The sequence below is a fragment of the Salvelinus alpinus genome, chromosome 3, assembly GCF_045679555.1.
Source record: "Salvelinus alpinus chromosome 3, SLU_Salpinus.1, whole genome shotgun sequence".
Lineage (NCBI taxonomy): Eukaryota > Metazoa > Chordata > Actinopteri > Salmoniformes > Salmonidae > Salvelinus > Salvelinus alpinus.
Genome location: NC_092088.1, coordinates 76256867 through 76278235, shown reverse-complemented (window position 1 = coordinate 76278235; position 21369 = coordinate 76256867). Strand labels below are relative to the sequence as shown.

The following is a 21369-nucleotide window of genomic DNA, read 5'->3' as shown; positions in this document are numbered from 1 at the left end:
CACAGCATCATCGGACTGAGCTTGTTCTCAACGCTGTGCATTACAGGGAAGACATCCTCCTCCCTCATGTGGTACCCTTCCTGCAGGCTCATCCTGACATGACCCTCCAGCATGACAATGCCACCAGCTATACTGCTCATTCTGTGCGTGATTTCCTGCACGACAGGAATGTCAGTGTTCACTCAGTTGTTGAATCTTGTTATGTTCATACAAATATTTACACATGTTAAGTTTGCTGAAAATAATTGCAGTTGACAGTGAGAGGACGTTTCTTTTTTTGCTGAGTTTATTTCCAGGCATGCTCTATTTCAGGTTGCTTTTCAGAATTTTTTGTTTCAATATCTGTGTTTTTGCATGTACATTGATTGGTTGATTAATATTATGCTATACAAAAATAAATAACGTATCTTTTTCGAAATTAATCCAATCTGTTAGCAGTTGGAATTATTGCACTCATTACTGAGATGGTTGTTCCTGTTTAGATTATTGAGGTAGTCTCCTTACTCTATGCTCTCTCATTCGGAATGCAGGTTGCGGGTGATTAAATGAGCCAATGGTTGGATATCCTCTCTCTGGCTGGATTCCAGTAGATATTACACTTCACTTTGCACGCCGGCGTAGCGTGACTTGCAGGCCTGATGTGGCCTATAAACCAGGAGTTTCCTAAGACCACTGTGTTAGGGTATAACTTGGCCCTCAAAGAAAGGTGTCATGATATATGTAATGTATTGTCATAACGAGTTTAATTTTAAAGGCTAATAAAGCTGGTGAAACTGTTTATAGAGGGTTCTAGGAAGAACTCTTCAAAGATGAAAAGGGTTCTGAGTAGAACCTTTTATAGGGGTTTCTAGGCAGAACTCTTCATAGAGGGTTCTAGATAGAACCATATACAAGGGGTTCTATGGCAAACCCTACATTAACAACCCCTTTGTAAAGGGTTCTACCTAGTACCAAAAAGGGTTCCCCTATGGGGACAAACCGAAGAACCCTATATGGTTCTACTTAGCACCTTTTTTTCTAAGAGTGCATTTGCCAAACCAGTGGTGGGGAGGCGCATTGTTATTGTTTGAACTGCAGATTGGCCCTTTAAAGAAAATAAAAAGGTTCAAATAGATGGAGAAAAACCTGCCCACATGTAATTATAAAGCTGCAATGGCTTATACAAATAGTACTTCTAAAATGGCACCCTATTCCCTACTGAACTATATAGGGAAAGGGGTGTCATTTTGACCTAGCATATATTGATAAAGTCATTACCGTCAATTAAAGGGACCATTTAAATTAAATCTCCACGTCCTTACAATTCAACAGTGGCTGGCCTGTGAACCGCATTCTAAATTAAATCGTGGAAGACTTGAAGATGGCGAGAAGGAGGGAGGGAGGGATAGAGGGACAAACAAATTAGTAATAAGATGGGAGTTTTGTGGCTTATTGGGGCCAACAGAGGGCAACGTTATCTGTAACATCCATTTAAATCTGCCATATCAGGTGCAGAAGCACTTCAGGGATGGAAATGAGGCTTGTTCCATGGATGTTCCATTCAACCCCGGTCACGCCAAGGGCAGATTCATACAAATACAGCTACCACACAACGCATATGTAACGCTTGGAGCGCAATGATGAGGAGTGAAGGTGGAGAGGAAGGGCCAACCCAAGCCGTCTTTATGATAATACATAGGATTTATTTTTTCCTTTTAAAACTTGAGGGTGACTTTCGTATCTTAACTTGATGTATTTCCTTTCCATATAGTGGCGTGTGTCCCAATTATGTCATTCCTAACCAGACACTGCTGATACAGTACCAGTCCCACTTTTACTGCACATTTCAGGACAGAAGCTCACGACTATAAAATCAAGTAAGCAACTTTTCCCAATTACAACTTTAATTATTTTCCCACCAAAACCACAGCCCTGACTCCCCTATTTCCCACCAGCTCCTATATAGCAAATAGATAAGTCACCCACTGCTGAGATAGCATTGATGAAGATAAGGATTTGCTTTCTCAATGTACTCCCCAATACGTATAGGACATCAATCTATGTCTTTATGACCTCTGCTGTGCCCTGTTATTGTTGTCATTTGAGTCGGGGGGGGGGGGGGGGGGGCTAGGTCGTTCTGTATCCAGAGACATATCACTGGTTGGCCTGTCAGCTGTGTCAGCCAGAGATAACACAGAGCACTTTGTCACATAAAGGGCATTTAAGGTGATGCGTTGTGGCCAATAAGACGATTTTGTTTCAATTAATGCATTAATTGATTTGTTACGCTAATTTGATTTCTTTCCCTTCTGCTGTCCCTCACTGTTAGGATACTCGTACAGGGGAAAAATGTTATTGCACCACACTGTTAAAAAGAAGTGCTTTGTAACACTAAAACTAGTGGCAACTGAGCTGCCACCAACCTTAAGGAGACGAAACCTTAACTTTGCTGGAGCATTGAAAAACATGGTTGTGAGGGTTATGAGACAGATTTATGATGTACTGAAACGTTCATCCTGAGGTGTTCTGAAACATGACATGGTGTGTTGTAACACATGGGTGTTAGGGTATTGGGACAGACTGAAGGTGTACTGAATTTCTTCTGACGGACCTGCTGACGAAAACAGCAGGTCCGGGCCAAGGTAGCACATCTGGTGAGCAGGTCAGGGTTCCATAGCCGCAGGCAGAACAGTTGAAACTGGAGCAGCAGCACGACCAGGTGGACTTGGGACAGCCAGGAGTCATAAGGCCAGGTAGTCCTAAGGCATGGTCCTAGGGCTCAGGTCCTCTGGGAAGGGAGGGAGAGAGGGAGAGAGAATTAAAGGGAGCATTGGCCCCGTCTGTGGCCCCGTCCGACAATATCTCTGGACAGGGCCAACTAGGCAGGATAAAACCCCACCCACTTTGCCAAAGAACAGCCCCCACACCATTACAGGGATATCAAAAGACCACCAACTTACTACCCTGAGACAAGGCTGAATATAGCCCACGAAGATCTCCTGCATCACCCGAGGGGGGCGCAAACCCGAACAGGAATATCACGTCAGTGACTCAACCCACTCAAGTGACGCACCCTTCCTAAGGATGGCATGGAGGAGCTAGTGACTCAGACCCGTGACTCAGTCCCCTTAATAGGGTCAGAAGCAGAGAATCCCAGTGGAGAGAGAGGAGCCTGCCAGGCAGAGACAGCAAGGGCGGTTTGTCGCTCCAGTGTCTTGCCGTTCACCTTCGCACCCCTGGGCCAGACTACACTTAATCATAGGACCTACTGAAGAGATGACGGAGTCTGCGTCTCTCACATGGATAGGCAGACCATTCCATTCAAATTGATTTTATAGGAGAAAGCCCTGCCTCCAGCTGTTTGCTTAGAAATTCTAGGGACAGTAAGGAGGCCTGTGTCTTGTGACCTTAGCGTACATGTAGGTATGTACAGCAGGACCAAATCGGAGAGATAGGTAGGAGCAAGTCCATGTAAAACCTTAAAATCAGCCCTACCCTTGACAGGAAGGCAGTGTAGAGAGGCTAGCCATGGAGTAATACGATATATTTTGGGGGTTCTAGTCAAATTTCTAGCAGCCGTGTTTAGCACTAACTGAAGTGTATTTAGTGCTTTATCCGGGTAGCCGGAGAGTAGAGCATGACATGGTGTGTTGTAACAGATGGGTGTGAGGCTTATGAGACAGATTGAAGCATTGAAACATTCATCCTGAGGTGTTCTGAAACATGACATGGTGTGTTGTAACACATGGGTGTGAGGCTTATGAGACAGATTGAAGCTAAACTGAAACATTCATCCTGAGGTGTTCTGAAACATGACAGGTGTGTTGTAACACCAGTTAATCAAGAATGTGTTATATATTCTTTTAGGGCGATGGTCAATAAAATATCAAGAATACAAAAGTGGTCTTGATTCATATTGAAAGGTTGAATAAACTGCACAGTGCAGTCAGTCATTCAGGCCATGGGGTTTGTGAAGAGTCACTGACCCATTGACTGCATGCTATCATCACCATGCCTACCTGGCTGACATCAATACACATCCATTCAATCCTGGCTATTTCCCCTCAGATAGGAGAGGAAGCTAGAATAGTCCATTGTCAGAATATGTAATTGTGGGAAAATGGGCAACAAGAGCCCTATTATTGTTGTCATTTGAGAGTGGGGGAGGGGGGCGTTCCGTATCCAGAGACATATCACTGCTTGGCCTGTGTCAGCCAGAGATAACACAGAGCACTTTGTCACGTAAAGGGCATTCTAGGTGATATGTTGTGGCCAATGAGACAATGAGAGGAAACATATATTTGTTTCAATTAATTCATTTAGAAACGAATCAATTATTAAATGTATTGTTTCTCCTCATCTCATTGCAGTCTCTACTTGTACAGTTGGCAAATGGTATTGGACCACCTGTAAAATGTTGTCTTCCCCTTACAGGGCAATGGTCAGTAAAACAGCAAGAATACAAAGGTGAACTTGATTCATATTGAAAGGTTGAATGAATTGCACAATGCAGCCTGTCATTCAGACCAGTTTTTTAAAAGATTCACTGACCCATTGAGTGCATGCTATCATCATCATGCCTATCTGACTGACATCAATAGACATATGGCTCTGGCTATTTCACCCTATAGGCAAAAGAGAGGAAGCTAGAGCAGTCATTGTAGATGATCATAGTGGATGATGGGTAACAAGCGAAGCATTGTCTCTAAGTACACATGTAGGATCTTATTTAGAGCCAGTTTGCTACAGCAGGAAAATAATCCTGCAGCAACAGGAAATGTAAATTATTATGTGGATTATAATTAATGGACATTTTTTTGTAGGGGTTGATACATTTTTTGTTCGGGTAAATCAAGCCTGACATTTTAAAGTGGAAAAAACTAACTTTAGAAGCCTTTTTTAAACTTGAATACACTACAAGTTTGCATTTCCTGTTGTGCAGGAAAATTCTCAGGAACAAAAGACTGATCAAATTAAGATCTGTAGTCTGAATTAATGCCATTAGTTACCTGCTATTTTATTGAGTTTCTTCATGGCTTCAAAAGTCAATGTGTCACCCCATGTTATCCCTGCAGGAAGCCAACATTGCAATTTGGTGAACTATTCTCTAATCTATTAAGTAAGTGGGGCTATGTTCCTCCTCCTCTGTCTCACACAATAGGCAAGACTGTAGTGGTCCGTTGTGTTAGGTGAGTGAGTCACTAGACTGTTACTTGCTTCTTGGAAAGGCTCCTTTTGGTAGGACTGAAATAAACCCATAATTTCTCACTCACTCACTTTAGTACACACACACGCACAACCTCAATCATACACACAGGCAAGCAGGCAGGCAGGCAGGCAGGCAGGCAGGCACACACACACACACACACACACACACACACACACACACACACACACACACACACACACACACACACACACACACACACACACACACACACACACACACACACACACACACACACACTTCCAATTTAGTGCCCGGATTGACAATTATCATTATGTTCCCATCTAATTTTGCCTTTACAGATACTTAATTAGTCCTCACGGTTAATGTACTGTTTTATGTAAATCCCTATACAGTCTAAAAGCATCCCTATACCATTGTGGTGTGGCGTGGCACAGACCCCACTGTCTGTCTCCTTTCATGTTGTTAAGCCATGCTGCTTTTACTGTAGCTATAATGTCATCTCAAAAGGTAATCATGATGGACATGATCGGTAATACAAAGACATTGGCCAACCATCCTAACCCTAACCATCCATTCAGTAGCTGCCTGGTATTCCTGTAGTTGTTTTTGGCCACATACATTTGTTTTATACATGTTGATGATGCTGCTGTACCACAAGAGGTTGGTGGCACCTTAATTGGGAAGGACGGGCTCATAGTTAAAAAACAAATAAACATGATTTAACCTTTATTTAACCAGGTAGGCTAGTTGAGAACAAGTTCCAGTAACGTCTGGAACGGAATTAATGGAATTCCGTTCCAGCCATTCACTCCATTCCAGCCTTTATTATGAGCCGTCCTCCCCTCACCAGCCTCCTGTGTGTTGCACAGATAATGCAGTGCTGATTTGACTGAATGGAACCCCTGGACTGACACGACCATGTCTCCATAAGGAAGCCTCCGTGATGCAAGCAGATGCACTTCACTAATCAGTAGACATAAATAATTGAATGTATAGTATTCATACAATATTGTGCGACAGCGGATTTTCGCCACTGTGATGAGACGCCCTCTTCTTGGATGTGCAGGGGTGATATTTTCAACAATACAGACACAGGCAGGCCAGGCACTTGAGCCTCAGGGGTTGCTGTCCTCATCATCTCTCTATGATTGAACGAGAGACTCAGCCAATCTGTGCACGGTGACGTACCGCAAGGCTGGATCTAGACGCGCTTCATCATCATATTTAACACACCCACCCTCGATCTCACGCTGGACAGACAGTGGTTCTCTTTTTCCTCGCGCAAAAGCCACATATTCGAGAGAGAAAGCGAATCGGCACCTGTCCGAATTATTTATTTGATTTGTCTCGTTTTGGTTGTTTTGTATTGCCTGTCGTTATTCCGGTTTGTTGTGTGATCATTGACATATATTTCATCCTGGGTCGCTTACTGTGCAGTAGGCTCTCGGTGAACTAATTCACTTAGCCTACACTTATTTTTTTTTACCTGCGGCGCTTTTCAACGTTGGTTCACCGTTTATCGTGGCAAAGGAGGAATCTCAAATAGACTTATTTAAAAAAATATATATTTCGACATTGGTGAATAGCGCTCTCTGCGCTTTCCCTATCCCGGACTGGACCAATGCGTTGCCCGTGCCCAGCGGATCCACGATAGCCTCGTTTCTCACACCGCAGAGTTCACGCTCAACGGCCGGACCGATGTGCGCCAGCAGACCCCGCGAACACACACCTCTGATGGATCATTTATCTAGCGTTTTTGAGCTTTTTTTCCGGGCCCCTTGCACTTTCTTTATACCTTATGTTATGCATAAAGCCTTGAGGTCGGACTCGGAGCAATAGAGCAGAAAGCAGTTGAGATAATGCCGCTTGCCCAACTTGACCGTTGGTCTGAACCGAATCGACTTGTTTTACCTGGGCGCATGCGGAGAATCCTCTCGTTCTGAATCACAAAAGGAGCCTTCTATGTGGTTGGGAATACAAAAGTTGAACACTGACAACTTTAGTCTACTCAAGACGGCTATAAGTGAAGATGGTTTCGTGTTCAACGTGTATTTCATTAAATTGGCATCCAGCGTAATAAACATAATCAGTGATGTAGTGAGTCTGTTCATATGCGTGCTCATCATTTGCAGTAAATACTCACAACAGCTCAAACAGGGGACTATGAAGATGCTACTCTTCCGTAAATTCCGGGTTTTGATTCTCTTGGTGTTTCTAATCGCCTGCTCGATGCACATCTTGATAGACTTGTTACCAAAGCTGGAGAGGCGCGGCAACACCGGCTGCTCCTGCTCGCACACGCCGAGCGAGGACCCTCAGAACTGGGCTAAACACCGAGCCAGGTCGGGAGTGGAGTCGGGCTGGCCTAACAAACACACTCTGAGAATCCTCCAGGACTTCAGCAATGAGCCAAACTCTAACATCTCTTCCCATTCTCCGGAGAAGATCCCCAAAGCGGGGGACAAAACGGAAGCCTTTATACGGCCTGAACATTATGCGCAAAATGGTGACAAAAATAGACGGTTTATACAGGACACTGTGTTCAACAAAAACGTACCTGTCAAAGGTTCAAGGTTGCGGGCGCTGTTTGACCACCCATTATTTAAGAGAGCCTTACCATCTCTGACCGACGAGGACACATTGTTCAACGTCAACACAGACATCAGATTTGACACCAAAGGCGCCACAGAGAATCAGGAATGGTAACCTATATTTTTATAGATATTTATAGACTATCACCACAATCTGAAAGTGATTATTATCCTCCTCAAATTCAACATAAGACATGAACATAAATTAAACAAACAATACACCTATGATATGATGTGTTAATTTAATCAATTTAATCGTGTTACTACATGAATAAAGGTGTTATTACACAAAGGGTTATAGGCTACGGAACCATATTATCAAATGTCCCTCTTGCAAATTCAAGTCCCTTAGTAAAAAATGTCACCTCAACACACAAAACACTAAAACAGCTGAAGCACTAAAAAGGAGGGTGATTCAGGGGTTACACAAAATGCATAATCATGTCATCCTCCCTGTTGTAATAACACTGATCACCTCCTCCTCCCTCCCCTCTTCCCCCCAGGCATGCTGAGTGGAACGTGGAGGAGTACTCTCCGACAGGAGGGGAGCTGACGGCTGACTCCTACCCCAACTGGCTCCGCTTCCACATAGGGATTAATCGATATGAGCTCTACTCCAGACACAACCCAGTCATCGATGCCCTTCTCAGGGACTTGGTTTCACAGAGAATCACCAGTGTTGGTAAGTCAGAGGAGAGAAGGTAGCTTCTCTATAGCCTGGTCCCAGATCTGTTTTTGCTTCGTTCAGCCAACTCTCATTGCCATAGAAGTTGAGAAACTAGCCTGGTTCCAGATCTGTTAGTGGTTTGTTTAGCCAAGTCCTCTGACTATCATTGACACAGATAACTTGGCGAAGGCACATACAGATGGGACCAGGCTAGTTTCTCCTCTGTCTGGCACAACAACAGTAGTCAGAGGAGTTGGCTAAACGAAACACAGAAACAGATCTGGGACCAGGTTCTCTCTCCAAATCCACACAAAGTGAAATGAGAGAATGCAGGATGGATGCAACTTGGTCTGGCAGTATGGCCAGCTACATGCTGCTCCCTCCAGCCCATATAATTACACAGCTATATGACTACTGAGAAGCAGGATGTCAATACCAATTGAGACTACAGAAGTCAGCAGTTGGTAGTTTGGGTTTTTCTTTATATAGCATGCCTAGCTACAGTCACATCTACTTCACTCATTCACAGAAAGAATACAATACAAATGATCAATGGATATTATATACTGTATATTGATAATGTATGACAAATTCCATGTTCTAGTTGATAGGTGACATATTTGGTAATGTGTAACTCACACTAGGACACGTAGAACATAGAGCCTAAAGCCTTTGGGTCTGTTACATCAGGGCATCTTCCCTATAGAGTGGGTATGCCAACAGTCTAGAGACTGAAACGTTGACATTTTCCTCTTGAACGGTTACCCTCTTCTCGCCTTTGCACAGCCCATGTCAACATCTCTTTTACATTAAACAATATTTTCTCAAAGCTATTATGGTATTTTTCAAAGACTTTGTGCCTCTTTTTTGGGGCCAATTTGTTTTACGGCCAAGAAATTGACTTGAATTTTGTCCCTTTTTGGATGTGAGGATTCCATCTTCTGCCCTCTGAACAGCTGTCTCAGGAGTCCCTGTAGAATGGCTTATTGTGTTCTAGGTTCTAGAGCGAGAGAGGGGGAAGAAAGAACAGAGAGAGAGAATGAGGGAAGAAAGAAGAGCACGAGAGAGAACAGAGAGAAAACAGACAGCGATGTGAATGCACTCTCTGTCCTTCACCTCCCAGTCTCCTTCCTGATCAAACAAACACTGTGACATCATCTGTCACTCACTCTGAGTACACAGTCACACAGTCTGAACTGAATCAGTGGGAGAGGTTGACCATCCTCTGGAGAGGGAAATCCATTGCGTAATTGATTATATCATCTCTGATGATTTTCTTGTACTCTACAATGTGTGAGAATGATTCTGCCATACTGTGTAATTGCTGTCAATGATGATTTGAGTTGTTTGTCTTTGTGTATCTCCAACAGCCATGAAGTCTGGAGGCACCCAACTAAAACTCATCATGACGTTCCAGAACTACGGACAGGCTCTGTTCAAACCTATGAAGTAAGTAGAATGCTCTATAACAACCAGAAATGTGTTTCATGGTGATGTATTGTATAGGTTCAATAGGCTATCCGTACAGTGCCTCAGGGGGACAATCTAGATGAATAAAGGTTAAATGAAAACAACATTTATTTTATTTAACCTTATTTGTATCCAGGTTGGCCATATTGTAATGATAATATACTTCCTCTGAGAGACTTGGTCCTTTAGTCCTAATCCTTTTCATCATTGTTATAGCTAGCTGGGTTTTTAAATGTAATTACTTTTGTTATCGTAATTGGTTAATCATATTCACCCTCCCGTGGTGTGTGGCCTCAGTGTCAGTGTGGAGAGCTGGGTTAAGCCTGTGGATGATCACAGGGGGGAGAAGGAGGATGGAGAATAGGAGGAGGGAAGGGGGAGAAGGTGGAGGAGGAATAGGAACAGGGAAGGGGGAGAAGGTGGAGGAGGAATAGGAACAGGGAAGTGGGAGAAGGAGGAGGAATAGGAACAGGGAAGGGGGAGAAGGTGGAGGAGGAACAGGGAAGGGGGAGAAGGTGGAGGAGGAATAGGAACAGGGAAGTGGGAGAAGGAGGAGGAGGAATAGGAACAGGGAAGTGGGAGAAGGAGGAGGAGGAATAGGAACAGGGAAGTGGGAGAAGGAGGAGGAGGAATAGGAACAGGGAAGTGGGAGAAGGAGGAATAGGAACAGGGAAGGGGGAGAAGGAGGAGGAGGAGTGAAGAAGGGGAAGAAGGAGGAGTAGGAGTGAAGTGGGGGGGAAGGAGGAATAGGAGGAGGGAAGGGGGAGAAGGAGGAATAGGAGGAGGGAAGGGGGGAGAAGGAGGAATAGGAGGAGGGAAGGGGGAGAAGGAGGAATAGGACGAGGGAAGGGGGAGAAGGAGGAATAGGAGGAGGGAAGGGGGAAGAAGGAGGAATAGGAGGAGGGAAGGGGGAGAAGGAGGAATAGGAACAGGGAAGGGGGAAGAAGGAGGAGGAGGAGTGAAGGGGGGAGAAGGAGGAGGAGGAGTGAAGGGGGGAGAAGGAGGAATAGGAGTGAAGGGGGGAGAAGGAGGAATAGGAGGATGGAAGGGGGGAGAAGGAGGAATAGGAGGAGGGAAGTGGGAGAAGATGGAGGAGGAACAGGGAAGGGGGAGAAGGAGGAGGAGGAGTGAAGGGGGGAAGGAGGAATAGGAGGAGGGAAGGGGGAGAAGGAGGAATAGGAGGAGGGAAGGGGGAGAAGGAGGAATAGGAGGAGGGAAGGGGGAGAAGGAGGAATAGGAGGAGGGAAGGGGGAGAAGGAGGAATAGGAGGAGGGAAGGGGGGAGGAGGAGGGAAGGGGGAGAAGGAGGAATAGGAGGAGGGAAGGGGGAGAAGGAGGAGGAGGAGGGAAGGGGGGGAAGGAGGAATAGGAGGAGGGAAGGGGGAGAAGGAGGAATAGGGGGAGGGAAGGGGGGAGAAGGAGGAATAGGAGGAGGGAAGGGGAAGAAGGAGGAATAGGAGGAGGGAAGGGGGAGAAGGAGGAATAGGAGGAGGGAAGGGGGGAGGAGGAGGAGGAGGAGGGAAGGGGGGAGAAGGAGGAATAGGAGGAGGGAAGGGGGGAGAAGGAGGGATAGGAGGAGGGAAGGGGGAAGAAGGAGGAGGAGGAGGGAAGGGGGGAGAAGGAGGAATAGGAGGAGGGAATGGGGGAGAAGGAGGAGGAATAGGAGGAGGGAAGGGGGAGAAGGAGGAATAGGAGGAGGGAAGGGGGGAGAAGGAGGAGGGAAGGGGGGAGAAGGAGGAATAGGAGGAGGGAAGGGGAGAAGGAGGAATATGAGGAGGGAAGGGGGAAGAAGGAGGAGGGAAGGGGGAAGAAGGAGGAGGAAGAGGGAAGGGGGGAGAAGGAGGAATATGAGGAGGGAAGGGGGAAGAAGGAGGAGGGAAGGGGGGAGGAGGAGGAGTGAAGGGGGGAGAAGGAGGAATAGGAGGAGGGAAGGGGGAAGAAGGAGGAGGAGGAGTGAAGGGGGGGAAGGAGGAATAGGAGGAGGGAAGGGGGAAGAAGGAGGAGGAGTAGGGAAGGGGGGAGAAGGAGGAATATGAGGAGGGAAGGGGGAAGAAGGAGGAATAGGAGGAGGGAAGGGGGAAGAAGGAGGAGGAGGAGGGAAGGGGGAAGAAGGAGGAGGAGGAGGAGGGAAGGGGGGAGAAGGAGGAATAGGAGGAGGGAAGCGGGAGAAGGATAAGGAGGAGGGAAGGGGGAGAATCTATTCATAGGCTGTCATTACTAACTCCTTCAGTCTACTCATATCAAGTCAAGCGAGACACACCTCAAATCAGGAGAGAAGCATACTGACATTTTAAACCAGGTGGTTCGAGCCCTGAATGCTAATTGACTGAAATCTGTGGTATATCTGACCGCATGCAACAGGTATGACAAAAAAGTACTTTTTACTGCTCTTATTACATTGGTAACCAGTTCATTATAGCAATAAGGCTCCTCAGGGGGTGTTGTATATGGCCAATATAGCACGTCTAAGGACTGTTCTTACGCACACAATGCAACATGGAGTGCCTGGATACAGCCCTTATACCACAGCCCTTATACCATATACCACACCCCCTATGCATTGTTGCTGAAATATGCAATCAAAATCCATCCAGATTTTCTCTCTGCGGTACACTAATATTGAATTTGAACAGAAACACGAAATTACGTTTGTTTGAAAAGTCAAAACCTGTGGTGATGTGTTTGGGATTTAAATCTACAGTGAGGGAAAAAAGTATTTGATCCCCTGCTGATTTTGTACGTTTGCCCACTGACAAAGAAATGATCAGTCTGTAATTTTAATGGTAGGTTTATTTGAACAGTGAGAGACAGAATATCAACAAAAATATCCAGAAAAACGCATGTCAAAAATGTTATAAATTGATTTGCATTTTAATGAGGGAAATAAGTATTTGACCCCCTCTGCAAAACATGACTTAGTACGTGGTGGCAAAACCCTTGTTGGCAATCACAGAGGTCAGATGTTTCTTGTAGTTGGCCACCAGGTTTGCACACATCTCAGGAGGGATTTTGTCCCACTCCTCTTTGCAGATCTTCTTCAAGTCATTAAGGTTTCGAGGCTGACATTTGGCAACTCGAACCTTCAGCTCCCTCCACAGATTTTCTATGGGATTAAGGTCTGGAGACTGGCTAGGCCACTCCAGGACCTTAATGTGCTTTTTCTTGAGCCACTCCTTTGTTGCCTTGGCCGTGTGTTTTGGGTCATTGTCGTGCTGGAATACCCATCCACGACACATTTTCAATACCCTGGCTGAGGGAAGGAGGTTTTCACCCAAGATTTGACGGTACATGGCCCTGTCCATCGTCCCTTTGATGCGGTGAAGTTGTCCTGTCCCCTTAGCAGAAAAACACCCCCAAAGCATAATGTTTCCACCTCCATGTTTGACGGTGAGGATGGTTTCTTGGGGTCATAGGCAGCATTCCTCCTCCTCCAAACACGGCAAGTTGAGTTGATGCCAAAGAACTCAATTTTGGTCTCATCTGACCACAACACGTTCACCCAGTTGTCCTCTGAATCATTCAGATGTTCATTGGCAAACTTCAGACGGGCATGTATATGTGCTTTCTTGAGCAGGGGGACCTTGCGGACGCTGCAGGATTTCAGTCCTTCACGGCGTAGTGTGTTACCAATTGTTTTCTTGGTGACTATGGTCCCAGCTGCCTTGAGATCATTGACAAGATCCTCCTGTGTAGTTCTGGGCTGATTCCTCACCGTTCTCATGATCATTGCAACTCCACGAGGTGAGATCTTGCATGGAGTCCCAGGCCGAGGGAGTTTAACAGTTATTTAGTGTTTCTTCCATTTGCGAATAATCGCACCAACTGTTGTCACCTTCTCACCAAGCTGCTTGGCAATGGTCTTGTAGCCCATTCCAGCCTTGTGTAGATCTACAATATTGTCCCTGACATCCTTGGAGAGCTCTTTGGTCTTGGCCATGGTGGAGAGTTTGGAATCTGATTGATTGATTGCTTCTGTGGACAGGTGTCTTTTATACAGGTAACAAACTGAGATTAGGAGCACTCCCTTTAACAGTGTGCTCCTAATCTCAGCTCGTTACCTGTATGAAAGACACCTGGGAGCCAGAAATCTTTCTGATTGAGAGGGGGTCAAATACTTATTTCCCTCATTAAAATGCAAATCAATTTATAACATTTTTGACATGCGTTTTTCTGGATATTTTTGTGGTTATTCTGTCTCTCACTGTTCAAATAAACCTACCATTAAAAGTATAGACTGATCAATTCTTTGTCAATGGGTAAACGTACAAAATCAGCAGGGGATCAAATACTTTTTTCCCTCACTGTATTTGTTGTTTGAGGCTGTCAACTCATGTCTGATATTATCTATCCCCTTGGTGTTCTCATCTAGAGACAGGAGGGGCAGGAGGAGTATGAGGCTTATTTTCACTCCCCCGTCTTGATACATTTCATTTAACAAAGCATGGCCATCAGAACTGTCTTGACGGCAGAGTTAGACCCCAATCTCCATCCAGCTGGACTGGCAGACATATCCTCTGCACTATTCCCTAGACAATATTGTGAACCGACACACACACACTTACATTTGAGACATTTAGCAGACACTCTTATTCAGAGGAATCAGTATTAACTGCCTTGTTCATGGGCACATCGACAGATCTTTTCACATCGGTTCGGGGGTTCGAACCAGCAAACTTTCGGTTACTGTCCCAACGCTCTTAACCGATAGGTTACCTGCCGCCACACACACACACACACACACACACACATACACACACATACACATGCACGCAAACACTTGCGCACTCACACACACACCGCTCCATAACACCCCACCAACTCTCTCCTCAATCTGTTTGCGTGTTGCCACATGGTGCATCAAAGAGACAGAGGCTGCAACATCAAAGGCTTCACATCAGCTTCTCCTCTGAACACAAATGCAAATGCATCAACATTTGAGAGAGAGGAGCAGAGCGTCTGGGTACCAATCTGGCGACGGACTCTACCAGTAAACTGGGTTCAGAATAGAATGGCACCGAGCAGGTGCAGATCAGAGCAGGAATCCAGTAGTGCTGCTCTGTATCAATCCTATGTCTCTCTCTCTCTCTCTCTCTCTCTCTCTCTCTCTCTCTCTCTCTCTCTCTCTCTCTCTCTCTCTCTCTCTCTCTCTCTCTCTCTCTCTCTCTCTCTCTCTCTCTCTCTCTTTTTACTATTTTCTACATTGTAGAATAATAATGAAGACATCTAAACTATGACATAACACATATGAAATCATGCAGTAATAAAAAAGTAGCCACCCTTTGCCTTAATGACAGCTTTTCACACTCTTGGTATTCTATCAACCAGCTTCACCTGGAATGCTTTTTCAACAGTCTTGAAGGAGTTCCCACATATGCTGAGCACTTGTTGGCTGCTTTTCCTTCACTCTGCTGTCCAACTCATCCCAAATCATCTCAATTGGTTTGAGGTCGGGTGATTGTGGAGGCCAGGTCATCTGATTCAGCACTCCATCACTCTCCTTCTTGGTCAAATAGCCCTTACACAGCCTGGAGATCATCCAGAACCAGCCTGGAACCACAAATCTCAAATTTTGACTCATCAGACCAAAGAACAGATTTCCACCCCTCTAATGTCTATTGCTCATGTTTCTTAGCCCAAGCAAGTCTCTGCTTCTTATTGGTGTCCTTTAGTAGTGGTTTCTTTGCAGCAATTCGAACATGAAGGCCTGATTCACACAGTCTACTCTGAACAGTTGATGTTGAGATGTGTCTGTTACTTGAACTCTATGTAGCATTTATTTGGGCTGCAATTTCTGAGGCTGGTAACTCTAATTAACTTATTCTCTGCAGCAAAGGAAACTCTGGGTCTTCCTTTCCTGTGGCTGTCCTCATGAGAGCCAGTTTCATCATAGCGTTTGATGGTTTTTGCGACTGCACTTGAAGAAACTTTCAAAGTTTCTCCAGAATGACTGACCTTCATGTCTTAAACTAATGATGGAATGTCGTTTCTCTTTGCTTATTTGAGCTGTTCTTGCCATAATATGGACTTGGTCTTTTACCAAATAGAGCTATCTTCTGTATACCACCCCTACCTTGTCACAACACAACTGATTGGCTCAAATGTATTAAGAAGGAAAGAAATTCCACAAATTAACTTTTAACAAACCACACCTGTTCATTGAAATGCATTCCAGGTGACTACCTCATGAAGCTGGTTGAGAGAATGCCAAGTGTATGCAAAGCTGTCATCAAGGCAAAGGGTGTTTACTTTTACACATCGCAAATATTTAAAAAAATGATTTGTGTAACACTTTTTTGCTTACTACATGATTCCATATGTGTTATTTCATAGTTTTGGTATCTTCACTATTATTTTACAATGTAGAAAATGGTAAAAATAAAGAAAATCCCTTGAATGAGTAGGTGTGTCCAAACTTTTGACTGGTACTGTACATATAACAAAATAGTGGGACCAACAGCAATAATAATAGTAGTAGTGGAAATGGGATTACCATTAACAGAAACTACAACAACACTATTAATGAGAATAACAATTTTATAAAAGCAATAGTAGTAGACCAGTCTCAACCAGTCAGTAGTAGTAGACCAGTCTCAACCAGTCAATAGTAGTAGACCAGTCTCAACCAGTCAGTAGTAGTAGACCAGTCTCAACCAGTCAATAGTAGTAGACCAGTCTCAACCAGTCAATAGTAGTAGACCAGTCTCAACCAGTCAATAGTACTAGACCAGTCTCAACCAGTCAGTAGTAGTAGACCAGTCTCAAGCAGTCATTAGTAGTAGACCAGTCTCAACCAGTCAGTAGTAGTAGACCAGTCTCAACCAGTCAGTAGTAGTAGACCAGTCTCAACCAGTCAATAGTAGTAGACCAGTCTCAACCAGTCAGTAGTAGTAGACCAGTTTCAACCAGTCAGTAGTAGTAGACCAGTCTCAACCAGTCAGTAGTAGTAGACCAGTCTCAACCAGTCAATAGTAGTAGACCTGTCTCACCCAGTCAGTAGTAGTAGACCTGTCTCAACCAGTCAGTAGTAGTAGACCAGTCTCAACCAGTCAGTAGTAGTAGACCAGTCTCAACCAGTCAGCAGTAGTAGACCAGTCTCAACCAGTCAGTAGTAGTAGACCAGTCTCAACCAGTCAATAGTAGTAGACCAGTCTCAACCAGTCAATAGTAGTAGACCAGTCTCAACCAATCAGTAGTAGTAGACCAGTCTCAACCAGTCAGTAGTAGTAGACCTGTCTCAACCAGTCAGCAGTAGTAGACCAGTCTCAACCAGTCAATAGTAGTAGACCAGTCTCAACCAGTCAGTAGTAGTAGACCAGTCTCAACCAGTCAATAGTAGTAGACCAGTCTCAACCAGTCAGTAGTAGTAGACCAGTCTCAACCAGTCAGTAGTAGTAGACCAGTCTCAACCAGTCAGTAGTAGTAGACCAGTCTCAACCAGTCAGTAGTAGTAGACCAGTCTCAACCAGTCAGTAGTAGTAGACCAGTCTCAACCAGTCAATAGTAGTAGACCAGTCTCAACCAGTCAGTAGTAGTAGACCAGTCTCAACCAGTCAGTAGTAGTAGACCAGTCTCAACCAGTCAGTAGTAGTAGACCAGTCTCAACCAGTCAGTAGTAGTAGACCAGTCTCAACCAGTCAGTAGTAGTAGACCAGTCTCAACCAGTCAGTAGTAGTAGACCAGTCTCAACCAGTCAGTAGTAGTAGACCAGTCTCAACCAGTCAGTAGTAGTAGACCAGTCTCAACCAGTCAGTAGTAGTAGACCAGTCTCAACCAGTCAATAGTGGTAGACCAGTCTCAACCAGTCAGTAGTAGTAGACCAGTCTCAACCAGTCAGTAGTAGTAGACCAGTCTCAACCAGTCAGTAGTAGTAGACCAGTCTCAACCAGTCAGTAGTAGTAGACCAGTCTCAACCAGTCAGTAGTAGTAGACCAGTCTCAACCAGTCAGTAGTAGTAGACCAGTCTCAACCAGTCAGTAGTAGTAGACCAGTCTCAACCAGTCAGTAGTAGTAGACCAGTCTCAACCAGTCAGTAGTAGTAGACCAGTCTCAACCAGTCAATAGTAGTAGACCAGTCTCAACCAGTCAATAGTAGTAGACCAGTCTCAAGCAGTCAGTAGTACTAGACCAGTCTCAACCAGTCAGTAGTAGTAGACCAGTCTCAACCAGTCAATAGTAGTAGACCAGTCTCAACCAGTCAATAGTAGTAGACCAGTCTCAAGCAGTCAGTAGTACTAGACCAGTCTCAACCAGTCAGTAGTAGTAGACCAGTCTCAACCAGTCAGTAGTAGTAGACCAGTCTCAACCAGTCAGTAGTAGTAGACCAGTCTCAACCAGTCAGTAGTAGTAGACCAGTCTCAACCAGTCAGTAGTAGTAGACCAGTCTCAACCAGTCAGTAGTAGTAGACCAGTCTCAACCAGTCAATAGTAGTAGACCAGTCTCAACCAGTCAATAGTAGTAGACCAGTCTCAAGCAGTCAGTAGTACTAGACCAGTCTCAACCAGTCAATAGTAGTAGACCAGTCTCAACCAGTCAATAGTAGTAGACCAGTCTCAACCAGTCAATAGTAGTAGACCAGTCTCAACCAGTAAATAGTAGTAGACCAGTCTCAACCAGTCAGCAGTAGTAGACCAGTCTCAACCAGTCAGTAGTAGTAGACCAGTCTCAACCAGTCAGTAGTAGTAGACCAGTCTCAACCAGTCAGTGGTAGTAGACCAGTCTCAACCAGTCAGTAGTAGTAGACCAGTCTAAAGCAGTCAGTGGTAGTAGACCAGTCTCAACCAGTCAGTAGTAGTAGACCAGTCTCAACCAGTCAGTAGTAGTAGACCAGTCTCAAGCAGTCATTAGTAGTAGACCAGTCTCAACCAGTCAATAGTAGTAGACCAGTCTCAACCAGTCAGTAGTAGTAGACCAGTCTCAACCAGTCAGTAGTAGTAGACCAGTCTCAACCAGTCAATAGTAGTAGACCAGTCTCAACCAGTCAATAGTAGTAGACCAGTCTCAAGCAGTCAGTAGTACTAGACCAGTCTCAACCAGTCAGTAGTAGTAGACCAGTCTCAACCAGTCAGCAGTAGTAGACCAGTCTCAAGCAGTCAGTAGTACTAGACCTGTCTCAACCAGTCAGCAGTAGTAGACCAGTCTCAACCAGTCAATAGTAGTAGACCAGTCTCAACCAGTCAGTAGTAGTAGACCAGTCTCAACCAGTCAGTGGTAGTAGACCAGTCTCAACCAGTCAGTAGTAGTAGACCAGTCTCAAGCAGTCAGTAGTACTAGACCTGTCTCAACCAGTCAGCAGTAGTAGACCAGTCTCAACCAGTCAATAGTAGTAGACCAGTCTCAACCAGTCAGTAGTAGTAGACCAGTCTCAACCAGTCAGTAGTAGTAGACCAGTCTCAACCAGTCAGTAGTAGTAGACCAGTCTCAACCAGTCAGTAGTAGTAGACCAGTCTCAACCAGTCAGTAGTAGTAGACCAGTCTCAACCAGTCAGTAGTAGTAGACCAGTCTCAACCAGTCAATAGTAGTAGACCAGTCTCAACCAGTCAGTAGTAGTAGACCAGTCTCAACCAGTCAGTAGTAGTAGACCAGTCTCAACCAGTCAGTAGTAGTAGACCAGTCTCAACCAGTCAGTAGTAGTAGACCAGTCTCAACCAGTCAGTAGTAGTAGACCAGTCTCAACCAGTCAGTAGTAGTAGACCAGTCTCAACCAGTCAGTAGTAGTAGACCAGTCTCAACCAGTCAGTAGTAGTAGACCAGTCTCAACCAGTCAGTAGTAGTAGACCAGTCTCAACCAGTCAGTAGTAGTAGACCAGTCTCAACCAGTCAGTAGTAGTAGACCAGTCTCAACCAGTCAGTAGTAGTAGACCAGTCTCAACCAGTCAGTAGTAGTAGACCAGTCTCAACCAGTCAGTAGTAGTAGACCAGTCTCAACCAGTCAGTAGTAGTAGACCAGTCTCAACCAGTCAGTAGTAGTAGACCAGTCTCAACCAGTCAGTAGTAGTAGACCAGTCTCAACCAGTCAGTAGTAGTAGACCAGTCTCAACCAGTCAGTAGTAGTAGACCAGTCTCAACCAGTCAGTAGTAGTAGACCAGTCTCAACCAGTCAATAGTAGTAGACCAGTCTCAACCAGTCAATAGTAGTAGACCAGTCTCAACCAGTCAGTAGTAGTAGACCAGTCTCAACCAGTCAGTAGTAGTAGACCAGTCTCAACCAGTCAGTAGTAGTAGACCAGTCTCAACCAGTCAGTAGTAGTAGACCAGTCTCAACCAGTCAGTAGTAGTAGACCAGTCTCAACCAGTCAGTAGTAGTAGACCAGTCTCAACCAGTCAGTAGTAGTAGACCAGTCTCAACCAGTCAGTAGTAGTAGACCAGTCTCAACCAGTCAGTAGTAGTAGACCAGTCTCAACCAGTCAGTAGTAGTAGACCAGTCTCAACCAATCAGTAGTAGTAGACCAGTCTCAACCAGTCAATAGTAGTAGACCAGTCTCAACCAGTCAGTAGTAGTAGACCAGTCTCAACCAGTCAGTAGTAGTAGACCAGTCTCAACCAGTCAATAGTAGTAGACCAGTCTCAACCAGTCAGTAGTAGTAGACCAGTTTCAACCAGTCAGTAGTAGTAGACCAGTCTCAACCAGTCAGTAGTCGTAGACCAGTCTCAACCAGTCAGTAGTAGTAGACCAGTCTCAACCAGTCAGTAGTAGTAGACCAGTCTCAACCAGTCAGTAGTAGTAGACCAGTCTCAACCAGTCAGTAGTAGTAGACCATTCTCAACCAGTCAGTAGTAGTAGACCAGTCTCAACCAGTCAGTAGTAGTAGACCAGTCTCAACCAGTCAGTAGTAGTAGACCAGTCTCAACCAGTCAGTAGTAGTAGACCAGTCTCAACCAGTCAGTAGTAGTAGACCAGTCTCAACCAGTCAGTAGTAGTAGACCAGTCTCAACCAGTCAGTAGTAGTAGACCAGTCTCAACCAGTCAATAGTAGTAGACCAGTCTCAACCAGTCAATAGTAGTAGACCAGTCTCAACCAGTCAATAGTAGTAGACCAGTCTCAACCAGTCAATAGTAGTAGACCAGTCTCAACCAGTCAGTAGTAGTAGACCAGTCTCAACCAGTCAATAGTAGTAGACCAGTCTCAACCAGTCAGTAGTAGTAGACCAGTCTCAACCAGTCAGTAGTAGTAGACCAGTCTCAACCAGTCAGTAGTAGTAGACCAGTCTCAACCAGTCAGTAGTAGTAGACCAGTCTCAACCAGTCAGTAGTAGTAGACCAGTCTCAACCAGTCAGTAGTAGTAGACCAGTCTCAACCAGTCAGTAGTAGTAGACCAGTCTCAACCAGTCAGTAGTAGTAGACCAGTCTCAACCAGTCAGTAGTAGTAGACCAGTCTCAACCAGTCAGTAGTAGTAGACCAGTCTCAACCAGTCAGTAGTAGTAGACCAGTCTCAACCAGTCAGTAGTAGTAGACCAGTCTCAACCAGTC

The 21369-nt window shown here is 45.1% G+C and overlaps 1 protein-coding gene and 1 long non-coding RNA gene across 3 annotated transcripts in view; one reads left to right on the top strand and one right to left on the bottom strand.

The window, feature by feature from the left end:
- Positions 1 to 264: 264 nt before the first annotated feature.
- LOC139571352 (uncharacterized) lies at positions 265 to 7450 on the bottom strand. Its single transcript, XR_011674279.1, has 2 exons — positions 7314 to 7450; positions 265 to 2767 (listed from the first exon to the last, which is right to left on the bottom strand). It is a non-coding gene; the product is annotated as an uncharacterized lncRNA (long non-coding RNA).
- The window catches only part of LOC139571351 (extracellular serine/threonine protein kinase FAM20C-like), a 103164-nt gene continuing 88209 nt past the window's right edge, over positions 6415 to 21369 (top strand). For both annotated transcript variants that reach the window (XM_071394151.1, XM_071394150.1), the window contains exons 1-3: positions 6415 to 7872; positions 8265 to 8443; positions 9799 to 9877. In XM_071394151.1, the coding sequence (XP_071250252.1) occupies positions 7133 to 7872; positions 8265 to 8443; positions 9799 to 9877 (998 nt within the window). In that variant the 5' untranslated portion in view covers positions 6415 to 7132. The remainder of the gene's footprint in view (positions 7873 to 8264; positions 8444 to 9798; positions 9878 to 21369) is intronic.